Source organism: Pseudorca crassidens, chromosome 6, assembly GCF_039906515.1.
Source record: "Pseudorca crassidens isolate mPseCra1 chromosome 6, mPseCra1.hap1, whole genome shotgun sequence".
NCBI lineage: Eukaryota > Metazoa > Chordata > Mammalia > Artiodactyla > Delphinidae > Pseudorca > Pseudorca crassidens.
In genome coordinates this window covers 34,983,010-35,001,357 of record NC_090301.1, presented here as the reverse complement: position 1 = coordinate 35,001,357, position 18,348 = coordinate 34,983,010, and the positions used below count along the sequence as shown (strand labels likewise).

Below are 18,348 nucleotides of genomic sequence, written 5' to 3'. Positions count from 1 at the left end.
CAAATAAAATGTATTGAACCATAAATTATAGCTGGGAAGGGGAACATTATTTTCACCATATGTAATTTATGCATATGTATATAAACACACACACATGTGAACACACACTAAGTATGAACTTAGTGTAACAGTAAGGATTCTAAAGAATGAACAGTGTGTGGAGACTTCTTTCCTATATCCTTTTCTAGCTTACTTGCCCTTTTATTGAGAATACCACCCACAAATATGTACTTAGTGGATTTCTTTAGCTGCACGCAACAGAAGCTGACCCTGGCTAACCTCAAGAACAAGTAGAATTGGAAAGGACATGAGGGTAGCTCACCAAAGCAGAGTGTGCTCTGAAGACTCCAGGTTATAACTGGGCAGAAATGTTGGCAGCAGTAATTACCAGACACTCTTCAGGGCACCATCAGAGTGAGTGACCTCCAGATGTCATCACCCCTTGGGCCACCCCACTGGATTCAAATCCCAAACAGAGAGATTCTGATTGGCCTCCACTTGGGTCACATCCACCATTTGGCCAAGAGAGGTCTTGATTGAAAGACCCACCAACGCTGTGAATCTTGGAAACCGCATTGGGGTACAGTTACCAGAAGGAGAAATTGTTAGCAGAAAGGCAAAAACAAGTATCTACAACAAAATAGGAAGTTACAGTTTATAAATTTTCCCTTATCCTCATTTTCCCCAATACAATAAACATACACACATGCACACGCACTCCAGCTTCTGACCGACTTCTAGGGAACTAGTGTACTTTGAAGTCATATTTGTTGCTAGCTTTATAAGTAGGATTGTCTGCTCATCCCAGCATAACCACTGGTTGGGTATGGTAGAAAGTGGCAAGTGAGTTTGGTCCCCTCCATCCTGGTTAGGCATAAAAGAGAGCCCCATGGGGATGAGGATTTCCCCTGAAGGTTCTGAGAAGTTCTGTAGGTCTTTCCCTTCTCACCTGCTCTCCTGGTCTTTGTTTCCTCCAACCCAGTCAATTGCAGTGGCCTCCTGACTAGTCTTTCTGCATCCACTGTCTCCCTCCAGCCTGGTCATTCACCCTGAGACCAGAGTTATTAGAGCAGGTCTGGTCTCCCCCACTATGGTCTCCTCTTCCCTTCAAAATAAAATCCACCACTGGACTCCAGTATATATTTATTATGGCCACTGCTAATTAGTTTCAGTAGAACAAAACCCTTCGTCTTGTGGACACAGATGCACTTCTAATGTCACAGATGTTCCCTGGTCCCAAAGGAGATTAGAATGGGGAATGGGGCTGGTTGGCAGAACCCATCTTGATACCCAGAAAAACATCCTGGAAAGCCAAACAAACAAACACACACTTGTTTTGATAAATATGAAGTTGCCAGCTTCCTGGTCAACTGAAATCCACTCATTTCCAAGTTTCACTTCTACCCATCAAAATCCCACTCATCGTAAAATGGTTGATAGCACAGGCTTTGGAGTGCAACAGTCCTGCTCTTGCAACCTTGGATAAATTACATATTTTCTTAGATTCTTAGAACCTCGATTCCCCCTTTGTAAATTACAGTTAGTACTGACTTCATAATGATGTGATCAGCTGAAAATGAGATTATATGTTAAGAATCTGGCCCATGTCTGGTAAGTGTTCAATATTTTTTTTAATGTTCCAGCTAAAATGCTTCCTCTTACATAACTCTTTACCCATTCCCCTCAGTAGGAAATAATTTCTTCCTCTTTCATATTCCTAAAGCACCTACTACATTCTACGTTATATTGTATCTTGTGGTATCTGTCTCTCTTGCCATGTGGTAAACTCCCTGGTAGATCACAGAGGGACTGACTTATAGTTATTTCTCTATTGCTCACTCTGTCATCTACACATAGATCTTAATTTTAAATGAACTGAAAAGTAATCTCTTTCCCACTTCCTTTAACAGCACTTGAAATTCTACCATTCAAGATAATGGTTTCTAGTTATCGATACTGAAGGCTTTTTGGACTTCCTGGTACCCTATTAAAATGGAGACGGACGTCTAGGAAGGATGACATGCTTTCTCATGAGGAGTGATACCTTAGGAGGCCATTGGCCAGATTAGGAAGACTGCCAGAAGGCAATCCCGTAATTTACAATAGGACAGGAAGTGCTAGAAGGAGGGCGTGGGGTGCTAAAAGGTTTAAGTAGATGAGTCCAGACACACATTTTGCCTGTACAGACAGGACCCACACGTGTTTCCCAGAAGAAGAAGGTGACCCTGCTCCAGGCAGGCCAAAACCAAGCCTGCTTTAACAGAGCCTCCCAGTGACAGAGCTGGCATGCTTCCCCACCTGGGGATGCTTTCACGTCATCAGTGGTGGCGGGAGAGCAGAGAATGGATCAGCAGCATGCCTCAGTCGTTTCTGCAATCATGGGTCTCCTGTCTCTTCCCTACAGCACTTTGTCAGCGAGCGTAAATATGACGAAGAGCTTGGGAAAGCTGCCCGGTTCTCCTGTGACATTGAACAGCTAAAGGCCCAAATCATGCTCTGTGGAGAAAGTGAGTTCTGCATACTTTCTAAATAATTCTGTGTGCATAAGCCTGGTGCTATTTGGAGTTGATATCAGAAATGTCAGGTGTGCGGTCCCCCAGGGGGCTAAAGTGAGGTCTAAAGAGATTTAATGATCTAAGGTCATGACACAAGTCGCTAAAAATGTCAAGATCCGAACTTCGAGTCTTCAAATGCCACTGCCCCATCAGTAAATCCCCAGGATTTATTAAGCGGAACAGAACAGGTCAACTAGTTTATATCTTTCGCAAACTTTTCTTAAGCACTGCCAGATCAACTGCCTCTCTGATTTCAAACTGCCTGGTTCTATAGAGACCTGTTACAGGGAGAGGGAGTCTCCCTAAGGAGTCTGAGAACAATGGGCTACTGTCGTGAAGGGCCCAGCTGTCGTGTGTGTGTGTGTGTGTGTGTGTGTGTGTGTGTGTGTGTGTGTGTGTCACACACACTGCTCAGCAGTGCCTGACTGAGTCTCTCCCTTAATTAGAGCAGTTAACATGCAACAAAATTGCCTGATCCTTTTTCCCCTGCTCCAGCCCACCCACCAGGGGAGGTGGGAATGAGCACCAAAGTGGCTTCAAGGACGCCACAAGGAGGAAGGAACAACTGGTGAAGGACATGGAATATCTACAGCCTCGTAGTGAGCTGAAAAATTGAGATTTGGCTTCACTTTTTTTTTTCAAAGTGGAAATTGCATGTTTTTCTGAGTATAAAAAATATAAGCTTGATCTAAAAATTACAAACTATATAAAATAGAACATGACATTACTTTTGTGGCCCCATCACACTTTTTATGTACATATATCTACTGTGTAAATTATACAGTATACTTAATTATACTACATCATTTACTATACTATACAATATACATATATAGTAAGAGAATTTGCTTTTATCATTTCACAATATATGGCTGACATTTTTCCATGTCAATGTATTTAACCCGTAATTTATTTAAATATAATTGGCATAATCAGTCCCTTGATTGTGGACATTTAGGTTGCTTCCAGTTTTTCACCATTAAAATAACACTGCTGTGAGCATCCTTGCTCACATATCTTCGGCAATTATCTGAATTTTTGACTGCATTTCTTTTAAATTATTTTTTTCTATACACTCCCTCCCTTATGAATCTACCCCACTTGCCATTCTCCATCCCCAGATTTTGCCTCACCTCTAAAAAACCAGACTCTCTGATTCACAGTTGGAAATGTAACTGCCTATCCTAGTTGCCACTCCAGGCTGATAATGGGCAAGACCCTGATGCCAAGTGACTCTGCCACCATCTGAGGAGGGGAGGGCGGTGTAGTGCCACCTGCTCTCCTCCAGAGCCCTCCAGTGCCATCTAGTGGGAGGAACCATCCCTTCCCGAATCCCAGGTGTCCACCTTGGAAGCCAGCCTCCCTTGTTGGAGACAGCAGTCCTTGAAAGGCCCTTTTCTTCTCAGCTTTGTTGAGAGCACATGGAAAGCCCACAGCTACTGAACCGCAAATAGTAATGACCCCTGTGAAAGTGATTCTAGTTAGCAAAGAGCCACTAAAATCCCCTCGTCATGATTGGACAGTACCCGACGTGCCATCACACCTTACCTGTAAAATGAAGGGACTAGAGATTCATCCCTGTCCTTTCCATTTCTAATGTCCTGTGATCCCTATTCACACTCCAAATCCTCAGGAAGAATGCTAGGATTAAGTCTGATCCAACACAGGTAGCAGAGAAAATTGCTTTTAAAAACTGGTGACAATTTTTTAAGATTCAGAGGTCTTGCTGTCCAGACGGGCAGTCAAATGCTGGTGAACTATGAGAGGAAAGTCATGATTATGTCCTTAAGTTGATTCCCTCCGGCCCTGATTCAGCATAATCGCACAGAAACATCCCATCAAAAACCACCCCTTTCAAAACCAGTGGGAAGGGTGATAATAAAAATTGAACAGACCTGTCCGAGCCCTGCCGGGGATCTGTCTGATTAGCCTGCGTGGACTTTAGCATTGGAATTGTTGCAGATTTGCAGTGGGGCTGTAGAAAATGGAGTTGATAAAAGGCCAGATAATGTAACTCTAATGGAATATAGAAGATGCTTTGGGGCATCTTTTGGGCCGGCAGGCATGGCCGTAAGGTCAGGGGATATATACCACCCCAGGGTGACAAAATTCCTGACACCTGGCATCACCCCATTCTGAAGCTCTCAAAATATTGTGGCTCTGACCAGCCAAGTGTCCGTGTACCTCTAGGTTTTTCTGCATCTCTGCAACACCAACGGGTCTAGGGATATGACAAGAACAGCAAGAACAGGTTTGGTAATGGGGAACCCAAGAGGCAGAGTACCTTTGTGGACAGGGCTGAGAGGGCACTTCGGGGTTTCATTATCCCTCTTCCCTTGGTGGTTCTTGACCTAAGGCATAATATTAAAGGTGCTCAGATCTGTCTCATTTCCTACAAATGTCTCCCAACCTGAATGATTATGCTATTCAGTGATTCTCACAGAAGACATTTGGTGGTCTCCAAGCACCTAGGTGCTTTTTCAAACGATATCTTTCCAAAAGAAAAACAAAAACAAAAACTTAATGTTTTTATGAAGCTCCTGCCAATTTCTCCATCTCCTAATGGGTTACCGAGGCACAGCCCCTAACACCAAGTGCTTTCTTGTTGCAGTTACACATCCAAAGAACAACTATTCCTCAAGAACTCCCTGCAGCTCCCTGCTGCCACTGCTCAACGCTCACGCGACCACCTCTGGGAAACAGAGTAACTTCACCAGAAAATCATCCAATCACAACAAGCCCTCCGAGGGTAAAGCAGCAAACCCCAAACTGGCGAGCAACCTTCCCAGCACCGCTGACAGCTCTCACCAGGCTGTGCCGGCTAATAAGCAGGTAAACTGCTCCAGGGAGGCCACCTTGCCCTGCTTCCAGGAGTCCCGCAGACCCTAGTGCATTTCCTGGGCAAGAAACCACTCGTTTGCAAAGAAAACAGCCACCACTGGTCACACCCAGGCTCCGCCCACCCCCAGCAGCAGCCCGACCTCCAGAGCCTCCTTCTGCCAGTCCGGCCTCCCAGAACTCCCCCGGTCCCATCCGGTCCCCATTTCATAGGCGCTGTCCCCTGTGGAGGAAGTGGTCTTCACACACTTGACAGCATCAGCAAAGAGTCCACCTAAATGAGACGGTGCTTCTCATGCCTTGAGTGCCACCCAGGTCCTCGTAACTGGCCCACATGTGGAAGGGACTCACACAGACATGGGAACAAGATTCAGAACCTGGCCACTGACACCATTAGTGAGAAGAAATCTGACATGTTTTTTATGATCCTTTAACTCCCATTTACGTCTAGTTTTTCTGTAAGAGGCCAAAGTTAGTTCAAACTGCACTTTCTTCTCTTGGGCTTTCAGTAAAGAGAATACATTTCAAAATGACATTATTAATTCTTATCTACTATGACCCTTAAAAATAGAATCATCCAAAAGGACAGTCTTCTCTCCTTCTGCTTCTCCACTATATCCTTGAGAAGTGATTTCCTCCTTATCATTAGAGAATGACCAAGAAATGGGTTTTGATGATTCAGAAGCTGGGAATGCTATAAAGACATTTTTCCTGAGCTCTCAGAAAGAGAGCTTGAATAAAGAGACTTTTTTTTTTTTACGCATTCCAAAATGCTGGTTTTCTAACAAGTGCCCTGTTGGATTTTGTGGTCTTGGTCTTTTAGAATTCTCATTAGTGACTGTGACAGGCATTTCTCTGGCCCCAGATATCTTCATGAACTTTAAAATAGCACTTGGACAAGGAGTATTTCATACAGTCATAGATTCAAGATCATAACCAGATCTGTTTCACTTGTCTAAATACAGCTTCATAGCTTTTTTTCTTTGCTTATTATTGTTTTGTTTTTTTTTTTTGCGGTATGCGGGCCTCTCACTGCCGTGGCCTCTCCCGTTGCGGAGCACAGGCTCCAGACGCGCACGCCCAGCAGCCATGGCTCACGGGCCCAGCCGCTCCGCGGCATGTGGGATCTTCCCGGACTGGGGCACGAACCCGTGTCCCCTGCATCGGCAGGCGGACTCTCAACCACTGCGCCACCAGGGAAGCCCCGCTGCTCTTTTAAGCTCGAGGATTCTATCAGCTTGACCTCATTTGCATGTTGTCACATTCTTCTGGGGTGTAAAAAAGCTTACCTGTGACTTAGAGATTTGGTTTCCCTGATGTCTACTGATGTCATCTGACGTTTGTTGGCATCTAATACCTCTTTTTTTTTTTTTTTGGTAGAATGGGTCTTCTAGCCAAAGACGAAGATTTAATCCGCAGTATCACAACAACAGGCTAAATGGGTCTGCGAAGCCCCAGGGCAGTGGTAACGAAGCTGATCCGATGGGGAAGGGCAACAACCGCCATGAACACAGAAGACAACCACACAACGGCTTCCGTCCCAAAAACAAAGGCAGCACCAAAAACCAAGAGGCCTCTTTGGGAACCAAGACCCCCGAGGCTGCAGCCCATCCAGAAAAGCCCCGACGAAGGCAGCACGCTGCAGACAACTCAGAGGCCAGGCCTTTCCGGGGAAACGTCTCCAGGGTTTCACAGTGCAATCTCTGCCCCACGAGAATAGAAGTTTCCACAGATGCCGCGGTTCTCTCCGTCCCAGCTGTGACGTTGGTGGCCTGAGCTAGGAGAGAAAAAAAAAGCCGTTTTCATTCAGTTTCTGTTCCCTGCCCGAGGTGCTGACCCAATTCGCTGCCAAAAGAGAGTCAATCCGAATATACAAACCCTGTACGGCTGTGTCATCCTCTCTTAATCATTTTTTCTAATTCTAATAATCAGCTCTAGCTTGCTTCATAACTTTCATGGCTTTGCTTGATATGTTGGCGCTTTTTCTCATCAAGACTTTGCAGCATTTTAGCCAGGCAGTATTTACTCATTTGTTAGGAAAATCAAGTTGTGGCTAAAGATCAGAGGCTCAGTAGCAACCTATGTTGTAGCAGTGATGTCAGTCCATTGATCGTCTTTAGAGAGTTAATGTTGAAAACAAAATTCTTATTGATCAGACAAACTTGATCTGCTGAAGACACGTGCGCTTTTCTAGAGTTTAACATCTGGTGTTTTTCTGAAAAATATATATATACATATATTGCTTTATTTGAAACAAATTAAAATATGCTGCATTTGACACCTGGCTTGTTTTTTTTCTTTTTAATTTATGCCCACTTTATCATCCAGTGTACTAGGTAGTACTTTCAAGAAAACTTTAGAGACTAGAAGTTTTGTGGCACAGAGCTCTGAACAATACTGTTTCTCTCGGGACAGGTAACCTTTTGGAAAAAACAATGCCTGACAATGGCCAGTACGTTACACGCATATAGATGGATGTGCACCCCGATCATCTTAGACACAACACGGTAGTTTGGAAACCTTGGTTGCAAGTAATATAAACCTTAGCCTCGTTGAAACAATAAAGAAAAGGTATTGGTTTAGTGGCTGCAAAGCCCAGTATCAAAGTATGCCTTGGGTCCAAATGGATCAGGACTCTAGCCCCTTTCTCCTGGTTATCTCAGCTCTCCCTTCCTCCTTGGGCTGACATTGTATTCAGAATGGTGGCAAATAGCTGCCTCACTCCTAAGAGTCATGTCCACCCCTACACTTTCCAGAAGAAAAGAGAAGCTCTCCAGGTAGCGTCCACACGGAGCAAGTGTCTTTCTCAAAAGTCCCAGCGGAAAAAAAAAAAAAAAAGAATCTCACAATGTGTGATGTACCAATTGGGGGATTCAAATGCTATCCCGTTTGGGGCTTCCCTGGTGGCGCAGTGGTTGAGAGTCCGCCTCCTGATGCAGGGGACACGGGTTCGTGCCCCGGTCCGGGAGGATCCCACATGCTGCGGATTGGCTGGGCCCGTGAGCCATGGCCGCTGAGCCTGCGCGTTTGGAGCCTGTGCTCAGCAACGGGAGAGGCCACAACAGTGAGAGGCCCGCGTACCGCAAAAAAAAAAAAAAAAAAAAAAAAAAAAGTCCCAGCGAGGGTCTTGCATATCATTGGCCCAGACTACTAGTAGGCTTGTCCCTCAACCAATCAGCAAATGACATGCTAATTAGCATAGACTAATCAGAGCCCACCCCCAAGCTGGGTTGTGGCCGGCTGCCCAGAAGCACAGGGGCTGTGTGCAGCAGGGCTCCTGTTACCTGAGGAAGGGAGAGGGGATACCGGGGGCCCACATCCCAAGAAGCCCCAAGTCCCCTGTCTTGGAGGGCAAGGCAGCTCAGTTTGGCCACTGCTTGCATCGAAATTCCATGTGTCCTACAGATGTGTTGGCCTCTTTCAAGTTCAAATGCTTATTTTCAACTCAAAGTTAACATTTTTTCTGGCAGCCCAGGTTCAGTGGCTCTCTTCCACAGAGCAGCCCCGAGCACCTGAGCCTGCACACCACGCAAGCATCCGTTTCTTCTTTTGCCAAGTGCAGGGAGGATGTTTGCTCTCTCTGGAGAGAAACTTCTGAGGTCTCTGGGTGTACCCAGAGATTTAATAGGAATTTTATATTATTTTATTTTTGAATTTATTTTATTTTTTTTATACAGCAGGTTCTTATTAGTTATCTATTTTATACACATCAGTGTATATCTGTCAATCCCAATCTCCCAATTCATCACACCACCACCACCCCCGCCGCTTTCCCCCCTTGGTGTCCATACATTTGTTCTCTACTTCTGTGTCTCTATTTCTGCCCTGCAAACCAGTTCATCTGTACCATTTTTCTAGGTTTAATAGGAATTTTAAATGTTAAGTCACATTCCAGGAAGGAAGGAAGGTTTGTTCGTTCAAATAAGAAAGATAAATGTTCAGGACTGCAATCTCCATTTATTCCATCTGAGGCCCTGGATTTATATTTTATAAGACAGGAGGACTTTGCACAAATTTTGTGTGCCAAGATTTGGCTCACCACAGAAAAATGTCAGTTCAAAAACACCTTTAAAGATGAGTCAAATGATTATTGCAACAGGAAAATGACGGGTTTGCCAGGTCAGGAGCACACCTGCCTTTGTCAGGGTGGACCCTCCACCCTCAACCTTGACGTACCCATCATGCTGTTCTTAGGGTTAAGAAAGCTCAGCCACATTCCTAAGCACGTAGCAAACGCTCCGGGTCACTGAAAAGAAACAAAAAAGAACGCTAAGAAATATTCAGACCTGTTTATGATTTTTTCCTAGATTTTTGCCTTTCTTGTAGACCCTGGGCATGTAAGCATTCACCAGTGTGCATCTTTGAAATGGTAATTTCAATATTTTAGTCCCAGTGTCAGTCCACTGAAATACTATATTACATATCTTCATCTGTTCCGGTGGAATCATTGGTGTGATCCTAGAAATCTGGGTTGAATTCTGCCATTCTTTTAAGATATTTTAAACTTCTTCAAAAAAAAAAAAATCCACGGGCTATGGGCACTCTAATCTCTCTACTTAATGCACAGTAGCCAGAAGAATAGATTCTTTTCTCTTAAACACTTCTCTAGTAGAGATTAAACCATTTTGATACCTGTGAAGATTGAATAACTTCAAAACTCACCTACATTGTACCACCAAGACTCCATCCGTTAAAGGCAAAACCTCCCTGTTGGGTTCCCAATTACATTCCAAATTTACATTTCGTTTGAGAATCTCTACATACGCCAGCTCTGTGCCGTTGACCCTATTCTAGGGGTGCTGAGTACAGCAAGGCTCAGAAGGTTAAACACAAGTTGGTGCAAAATTCACCCTCAATAAAGGCTATACAAGAGTTTGTGGGGAAGAAATTAGCCCATACTATATCCAATTTAGAGCTCAGTTCAATTCTGCTGGCATCAGAAAACGAGATTTTAATTTAACATTCTTAGGGAAGCAACATCAAATGAGGTTAATGATGTAAGTTAGCAGAGGAAAGCGACATGCAGATTTTTACTGAAGTAAGAGATTTGGGAATTCTGACTCTGAAAGCCTCAATCTCGATTTAACCATGAGAAGAGGGAATCCGGCCTGGACAGTTCTTTTCCTAGGGCAAGGTGGGGGTGGGGTGAGGTGAGGGGCGGGGAGAAGGGGGAACAACGGAGACAGCTAGGGAGATGCCTGAATTCAATAGTACCTTTGACTAAGCTTCCTCCTTCCCTCCATCCCTCCCTTTTGATGCTGTATCCTACGCTGTCCGTTTAGAGTGCCCTCTTGTGTCTGGAGACGGGAACGTTTTCATTTCTCAGCAGACATTCTGGTGGCAGCATCCATAAAATATGTAATGGCACCTTTCTTTTAACCACACTTGCTTCAGAGCCTATACCTGGAATTCAGGCACAGGTGGGCTAGGGTTCCAGATTGCCCCCAGGTGCCAAAAAAATGAAGCAAAGGAGAAAGAAACAGTCACTCCCAAATTTCCTAAACAAACCATAAAATAGCAAAAGATAATAAATAATAATTATTCAACTGATTAATACATTGCTCTCGAATTTTCCTGAAAGTACTGAGCCATCTTAACTGATCTAATTTTGTGAGAAAAAATATGAAGAGTTGCTAGGTCCCAGGCTTTCCCTTGTTAGCTCAAGGATTTGAGGCACAATTTTAATACTATTCATTGTAAACTGTTAAAAGGATTTTTTTTTCATCCTTTTCCCAACAAACCTTTATAACGCCTAAAGAAGTTTTCCGTCTGTTCTTTGTTTCCAAGAACCAAGTCCCCAAGCCTTGGAGGCAGATCAGCCCAAACCAGAGTTTAATCTCATTACAGCAGCCCCTCAGGCAAAGGAACTCCCATCTGTACCCAGTCATGCTATCTGAGAAACACACAAGTTTCTCACAAATTGTTTTTGGTGATTGATTTTCAGAAGTCCCCTTGTTTGTGAACTCTACAGCTCAGAAGAGTTTTCAGTGCTACCACTAAGTTCAAGTTTCACAGGAGAAATTACTGCACACAGTTTTTAGAGAATATATAAATTCAATGGCAAATTTATTTGCTTGAGAGAGTATGTAGATTCTGGCAAAAAAAAAAAAAGTATTTCAGAACCATGACTACAACCAGGACCAAAGACTGTCTACAGAAAATAAGTGTAAAAAAGCACTTCCTGGAGCGGTCCCACCCCCTGCGCCCAGAACGGAGCCCGCATTTCCGCAGAGCTGGAATTTCTGGCTTGGGGACTCTTCCCTCTGCCGTCACTGAACTGCCCCGGAGCTCTGGAGGGGCCTCAGCAGCCGAAGCCTCGACAGCCCTGGGGACCGTGGGCCAGGAAAACAGCAGAAGCAAGAACTACAATCCTGCAGCCTGTGGAACAAAAACCACATTCACAGAAAGATAGACAAGATGAAAAGGCAGAGGGCTATGTACCAGATGAAGGAACAGGATAAAATCCCAGAAAAACAACTAAATGAAGTGGAGATAGGCAACCTTCCAGAAAAAGAATTCAGAATAATGATAGTGAAGATGATCCAGGACCTCGGAAAAAGGATGGAGGCAAAGATCGAGAAGATGTAAGAAATGTTTAACAAAGACCTAGAAGAATTAAAGAACAAACAAACAGAGATGAAAAATACAATAACTGAAATGAAAACTACACTAGAAGGAATCAATAGCAGAATAACTGAGGCAGAAGAACGGATAAGTGACCTGGAAGACAGAATGGTGGAATTCACTGCCACGGAACAGAATAAAGAAAAAAGAATGAAAAGAAAGGAAGACAGCCTAAGAGACCTCTGGGACAACATTAAACACAACAACATTCGCATTATAGGGGTCCCAGAAGGAGAAGAGAGAGAGAAAGGACCCGAGAAAATATTTGAAGAGACTATAGTCGAAAACTTCCCTAACATGGGAAAGGAAGTAGCCACCCAAGTCCAGGAAGTGCAGAGAGTCCCATACAGGATAAACTCAAGGAGAAACACGCCGAGACACATAGTAATCAAATTGGCAAAAATTAAAGACAAAGGAAAATTATTGAAAGCAGCCAGGGAAAAGGACAAATAACATACAAGGGAACTCCCATAAGGTTAACAGCTGATTTCTCAGCAGAAACTCTACAAGCCAGAAGGGAGTGGAATGATATAATTAAAGTGATGAAAGGGAAGAACCTACAACCAAGATTACTCTACCCAGCAAGGATCTCATTCAGATTCTATGGAGATATCAAAATCTTTACAGACAAGCAAAAGCTAAGAGAATTCAGCACCACCAAACCAGCTCTACAACAAATGCTAAAGGACCTTCTCTAAGTGGGAAACACAAGAGAAGAAAAGGGCCTACAAAAACAAACCCAAAACAATTAAGAAAATGGTAATAGGAACATATATATGGATAATTACCTTAAACGTGAATGGATTAAATGCTCCAACCAAAAGACACAGGCTCACTGAATGGATACAAAACCAAGACCCATATATATGCTGTCTACAAGAGACCCACTTCATACCTAGGGACAAATACAGACTGAAAGTGAGGGGATGGAGAAAGATATTCCATGCAAATGGAAATCAAAAGAAAGCTGGAGTAGCAATACTCATATCAGATAAAATAGACTTTAAAATAAAGAATGTTACAAGAGACAAGGAAGGACACTACATAATGATCAAGAGATCAATCCAAGAAGAAGATATAACAATTATAAATATATATGCACCCAACATAAGAGCACCTCAATACATAAGGAAACTGCTAACAGCTATAAAAGAGGAAATTGACAGTAACACAATAATAGTGGGGGACTTTAACACCTCACTTACACCAATGGACAGATCGTCCAGACAGAAAATTAATAAGGAAACACAAGCTTTAAATGACAGATAGATTTAATTGATATTTATAGGACATTCCATCCAAAAAGAGCAGGTTACACTTTCTTCTCAAGTGCTCACGGGACATTCTCCAGGATAGATAAAATCTTGGGTCACAAATCAAGCCTCAGTAAATTTAAGAAAATTGAAATCATATCAAGCATCTTTTCTGACCACAACTCTATGGGAATAGAAATCAATTACAGGGAAAAAAATGTAAAAAACACAAACACATGGAGGCTAAACAATACGTTACTAAATAACCAAGAGATCACTGAAAAAATCAAAGAGGAAATCAAAAACTACCTAGAGAAAAATGACAATGAAAACACGATGATCTAAAACCTATGGGATGCAGCAAAAGCAGTTCTAAGAGGGAAGTTTACAGCAATACAAGCCTACCTCAAGAAACAACAAAAATCTCAAATAAACAATCTAACCTTATACCTAAAGGAACTAGAGAAAGAAGAACAAACAAAACCCAAAGTTAGTAGAAGGAAAGAAATCATAAAGATGAGAGCAGAAATAAATGAAATAGAAACAAAGAAAACAATAGCAAAGATCAATAAAACTAAAAGATTGTTCCTTGAGAAGATAAACAAAATTGATAAACCTTTAGCCAGACTCATCAAGAAAAAGAGGGAGAGGACTCAAATCAATAAAATTAGAAATGAAAAAGGAGAAGTTACAATGGACACCGCAGAAATACAAAGCATCCTAAGAGACTACTACAAGCAACTCTATGCCAATAAAATGGACAACCTGGAAGAAATGGACAAATTCTTAGAAACGTATAACCTTCCAAGACTGAACCAGGAAGAAATAGAAAATACGAACACACCAATCACAAGTAATGAAATTGAAACTGTGATTAAAAATCTTCCAACAAACCAAAGTCCAGAAACAGATGGCTTCACAGGTGAATTCTATCAAACATTTAGAGAAGAGCTAACACCCATCCTTCTCAAACTCTTCCAAAAAATTGCAGAGGAAGGAACACTCCCAAACTAATTCTATGAGGCCACCATCACCCTGATACCAAAACCAGACAAAGATACGACAAAAAAAAAAAAATTAAAGACCAATAACACTGATGAATATAGATGCAAAAATCCTGAACAAAATACTAGCAAACAGAATCCAACAACACATTAAAAGGATCATACACCATGATCAAGTGGGATTGATCCCAGGGATGCAAGGATTCTTCAATATATGCAAATCAATCAATGTGATAAACCATATTAACAAACTGAAGAATAAAAACCATATGATCATCTCAATAGATGCAGAAAAAGCTTTTGACAAAATCCAACACCCATTTATGATAAAAACTCTCCAGAAAGTGGGCATAGAGGGAACCTACCTCAACATAATAAAGGCCATATATGACAGACCCACAACAAACATCATTCTCAATGGTGAAAAACTGAAAGCATCTCCTCTAAGATCGGGAACAAGACAAGGATGTCCACTCTCACCACTATTATTCAACATAGTTTTGGAAGTCCTAGCCATGGCAATCAGAGAAGAAAAAGAAATAAAAGGAATACAAATTGGAAAAGAAGAAGTAAAATTGTCACTGTTTGCAGATGACATGATACTATACATAGAGAATCCTAAAGATGTCACCAGAAAACTACTAGAGCTAATCAATGAATTTGGTAAAGTTGCAGGATATGAAATTAATGCACAGAAATCTCTTGCATTCCTATACACTAATGATGAAAAATCTGAAAGAGAAATTAAGGAAACACTCCCATTTACCACTAAAACAATAAGAATAAAATACCTAGGAATAAACCTACCTAGGGAGACAAAAGACCTGTATGCAGAAAACTATAAGACACAGATGAAAGAAATTAATGATGATACCAACAGTTGGAGACATATACCATGTTCTTGGATTGGAAGAATAAATATTGTAAAAATGACTATACTACCCAAAGCAATCTACAGATTCAGGGCAATCCCTATCAAATTACCAATGGCATTTTTTTACAGAACTAGAACAAAAAATCTTAAAATTTGTATGGAGACACAAAAGACCCCGAATAGCCAAAGCAGTCTTGAGGGAAAAAAACGGAGGTGGAGGAATCAGACTCCCTGACTTCAGACTATACTACAAAGCTACAGTCATCAAGACAATATGGTACTGGCACAAAACCAGAAATATAGATCAATGGAACAGGATAGAAAGCCCATAGATAAACCCACACTCCTATGGTCAACTCATCTATGACAAAGGAGGCAAGGACATACAATGGAGAAAAGACAGTGTCTTCAATAAGTGGTGCTGGGAAAACTGGACAGCTACATGTAAAAGAATGAAATTAGAACACCCCCTAACACCATACACAAAAATAAGCTCAAAATGGATGAGAGATCTAAATGTAAGACCAGACACTATAAAACTCTTAGAGGAAAACATAGGAAGAACTCTCTTTGACATAAATCACAGCAAGATCTTTTTTGATTCACCTCCTAGAGTAATGGAAATAAAAACAAAAATAAACAAATGGGACCTAATGAAACTTAAAAGCTTTTGCACAGCAAAGGAAACTACAAACAAGATGAAAAGACAACCGTCAGAATGGGAGAAAGTATTTGCAAACGAATCAACGGACAAAGGATTGTCCGTTGTCTCCAAAATATATAAACAGCTCATGCAACTCAATATTAAAAAAGCAAACAACCCAATCCAAAAATGGCAGAAGACCTAAATAGACATTTCTCCAGAGAAGACACACAGATGGCCAAGAAGCACATGAAAAGCTGCTCAACATCACTAATTATTAGAGAAATGCAAATCAAAACTACAATGAGGTATCACCTCACACCAGTTAGAATGGGCATCAACAGAAAATCTACAGACAACAAATGCTGAAGAGTGTGTGAAGAAAAGGGAACCCTCTTGCACTGTTGGTGGGAATGTAAATTGATACAGGCACTATGGAGAACAGTATGGAAGTTCCTTAAAAAACTAAAAATAGAATTACCATATGATCCAGCAGTCCCACTACTGAGTATATACCCAGGGAAAACCATAATTCAAAAAGACACATGCACCCCAATGTTCATTGCAGCACTATTTACAATAGCCAGGTCATGGAAGCAACCTAAGTGTCCACTGACAGATGAATGGATAAAGAAGATGTGGTACATACATACAATGCAATATTACTCAGCTATAAAAAGGAATGAAATTGGGTCATTTGTTGAGACGTGGATGGATCTAGAGACTGTCATACAGAGTGAAGTAAGTCAGAAAGAGAAAAACAAATATCATATACTAACGCATATATGGGGAACCTAGAAAAATGGTACAGATGAACCGGTTTGCAGGGCAGAAATTGAGACACAGATGTAGAGAAGAAACATATGGACACCAAGGGGGGAAAGTGGTGGGGGAGGGTGGTGGTGGTGTGATGAATTGGGAGATTGGGATTGACATATATACACTAATATGTATAAAATAGGTAACTAATAAGAAACTGCTGTATAAAAAAAAAGAATTTGTTTTGCCAATAAAAAAATATAAATAAAAATAATAAATTCTTTTTCAGCTTCAAAAAACAAAAAAGCACTTCCTGTCAAAAACAGAAAACTATTCTATTTTTTTAACTTAAGTTTGAGTTAGATTTACTTATTCCCAGCCTTTTGAGAGAACACACACTTTTTGTAAATTATTGTCATCAAGCTGTCCAATAATGTCATTACCCCTCTGCTAATGCCTGAGACACAGTAGGTACTCAGTAAATACAAGGAAGAGAGAGCAGCTATGAAAGAATGACCCCTAGTATTTCTCTCATACTCCTAGAAAATTCTGGACTCTAAGTGGCTCGTGCAAAATAATCCAGTACATCAATTCTAGAGAAAGTGGGAAGAGAGCAGCAGCAAAAGTTCTGACCCTGGTGCAGACTGCCTGGATTCACATTGGGCCTCATCACCTGCTGGCTGTATAAACACGTTTCTAAACATCTCAATACCTCCATTTCTCCATGGGTAATTGAGACAAATAACCATACCTACCTGGAAGGATTGTTACAAGGATTGAATAAATTAATCTTTGCAAAGCACTTGGAGTAATGCCTGGTACTTTGTAGGGAGACAGCAACCACAGAGTAATGTGACTGGAGACACTTTATAAATTTATATGGGGAAGCTTTATATAGAGAGAAATGCATGTATATACGAAGTAATTATTAGTAAGGGGATTAGCTACTAAAGAAAACAGGAATAGCAGGTACTGGGATGGCTATTACTAGAGCTTGAGGCAGAGGAAAGAACAAGTTTGGGAGAACTCCCTGCCCCACCCACCCCTGCCCCCAAGGCTGAGACTCTGACCTTGTGAGGGAGGGTGACCCTGTGGCCCCAGTAGAGGCCAAGAAGCCCCCTGAAGTACTGGCAAGGGAGAAGCCCCGCCCCCCAGGGCACTGGAGAACCGAGGAGCTTTCCCTGGAGGAGCTGGCCGACTCACCAGGGGGCCACCTGCAGGGGTGCCACGGAACCCACTGGGAATCCTGCTGGGGCGCCAGCAAAACTTGCCAGGAAGCTTCCTGCAGGAGTGTTGTTGAATTATCTGGGGAGCCAGCCAGGAGACCCACGGGACAGGAAGCTGCTGCTGCTGAAACTTGGACCCGTTGGGGTTCCCATATCCCAGCCAAGCACCCGTTGCAGGAGCAAGAACACAGGGACACTCATGGAACCAGGAAAAACCCCCTCCTGCTGCAGTGTCCCTCCAGTGACAAAGCCAGCTGGCTAAAGGGAAGTGCTTAGGGGGTCCAGCTCCAGGATCACAGCAGGGCAGTGAAGAGTAGATTTGGAACCAAGAGGCAAAGAGTTGATACCTGGCATACCCTTAGAAAGCACTAGAACAGTATTTGATAACTAAATCTAAAACAAATAAACAGTATTTGATAAATAGCTATGAGGCACACAAATTTTCTAAGTCCTGGCTAGCTCATCTCTGGGAGGAATGTTAAGCTCCTATATGAAGGGGCCTAAAATAGTGCTTAAAGGCCTGGACTCGAGTAAGATGACATACACGTGAATCCTGCCCTTGCTTCATACTA

At 42.2% G+C, this 18,348-nt stretch overlaps 1 protein-coding gene across 6 annotated transcripts in view; it reads left to right on the top strand.

The window, feature by feature from the left end:
- The window catches only part of SPATS2L (spermatogenesis associated serine rich 2 like), a 167,549-nt gene extending 159,878 nt beyond the window's left edge, over positions 1–7,671 (top strand). For all 6 annotated transcript variants that reach the window (XM_067741065.1, XM_067741067.1, XM_067741064.1 and 3 more), the window contains 3 exons: positions 2,405–2,507; positions 5,167–5,387; positions 6,774–7,671. In XM_067741065.1, the coding sequence (XP_067597166.1) occupies positions 2,405–2,507; positions 5,167–5,387; positions 6,774–7,169 (720 nt within the window). In that variant the 3' untranslated portion in view covers positions 7,170–7,671. The remainder of the gene's footprint in view (positions 1–2,404; positions 2,508–5,166; positions 5,388–6,773) is intronic.
- Positions 7,672–18,348: the final 10,677 nt, after the last annotated feature.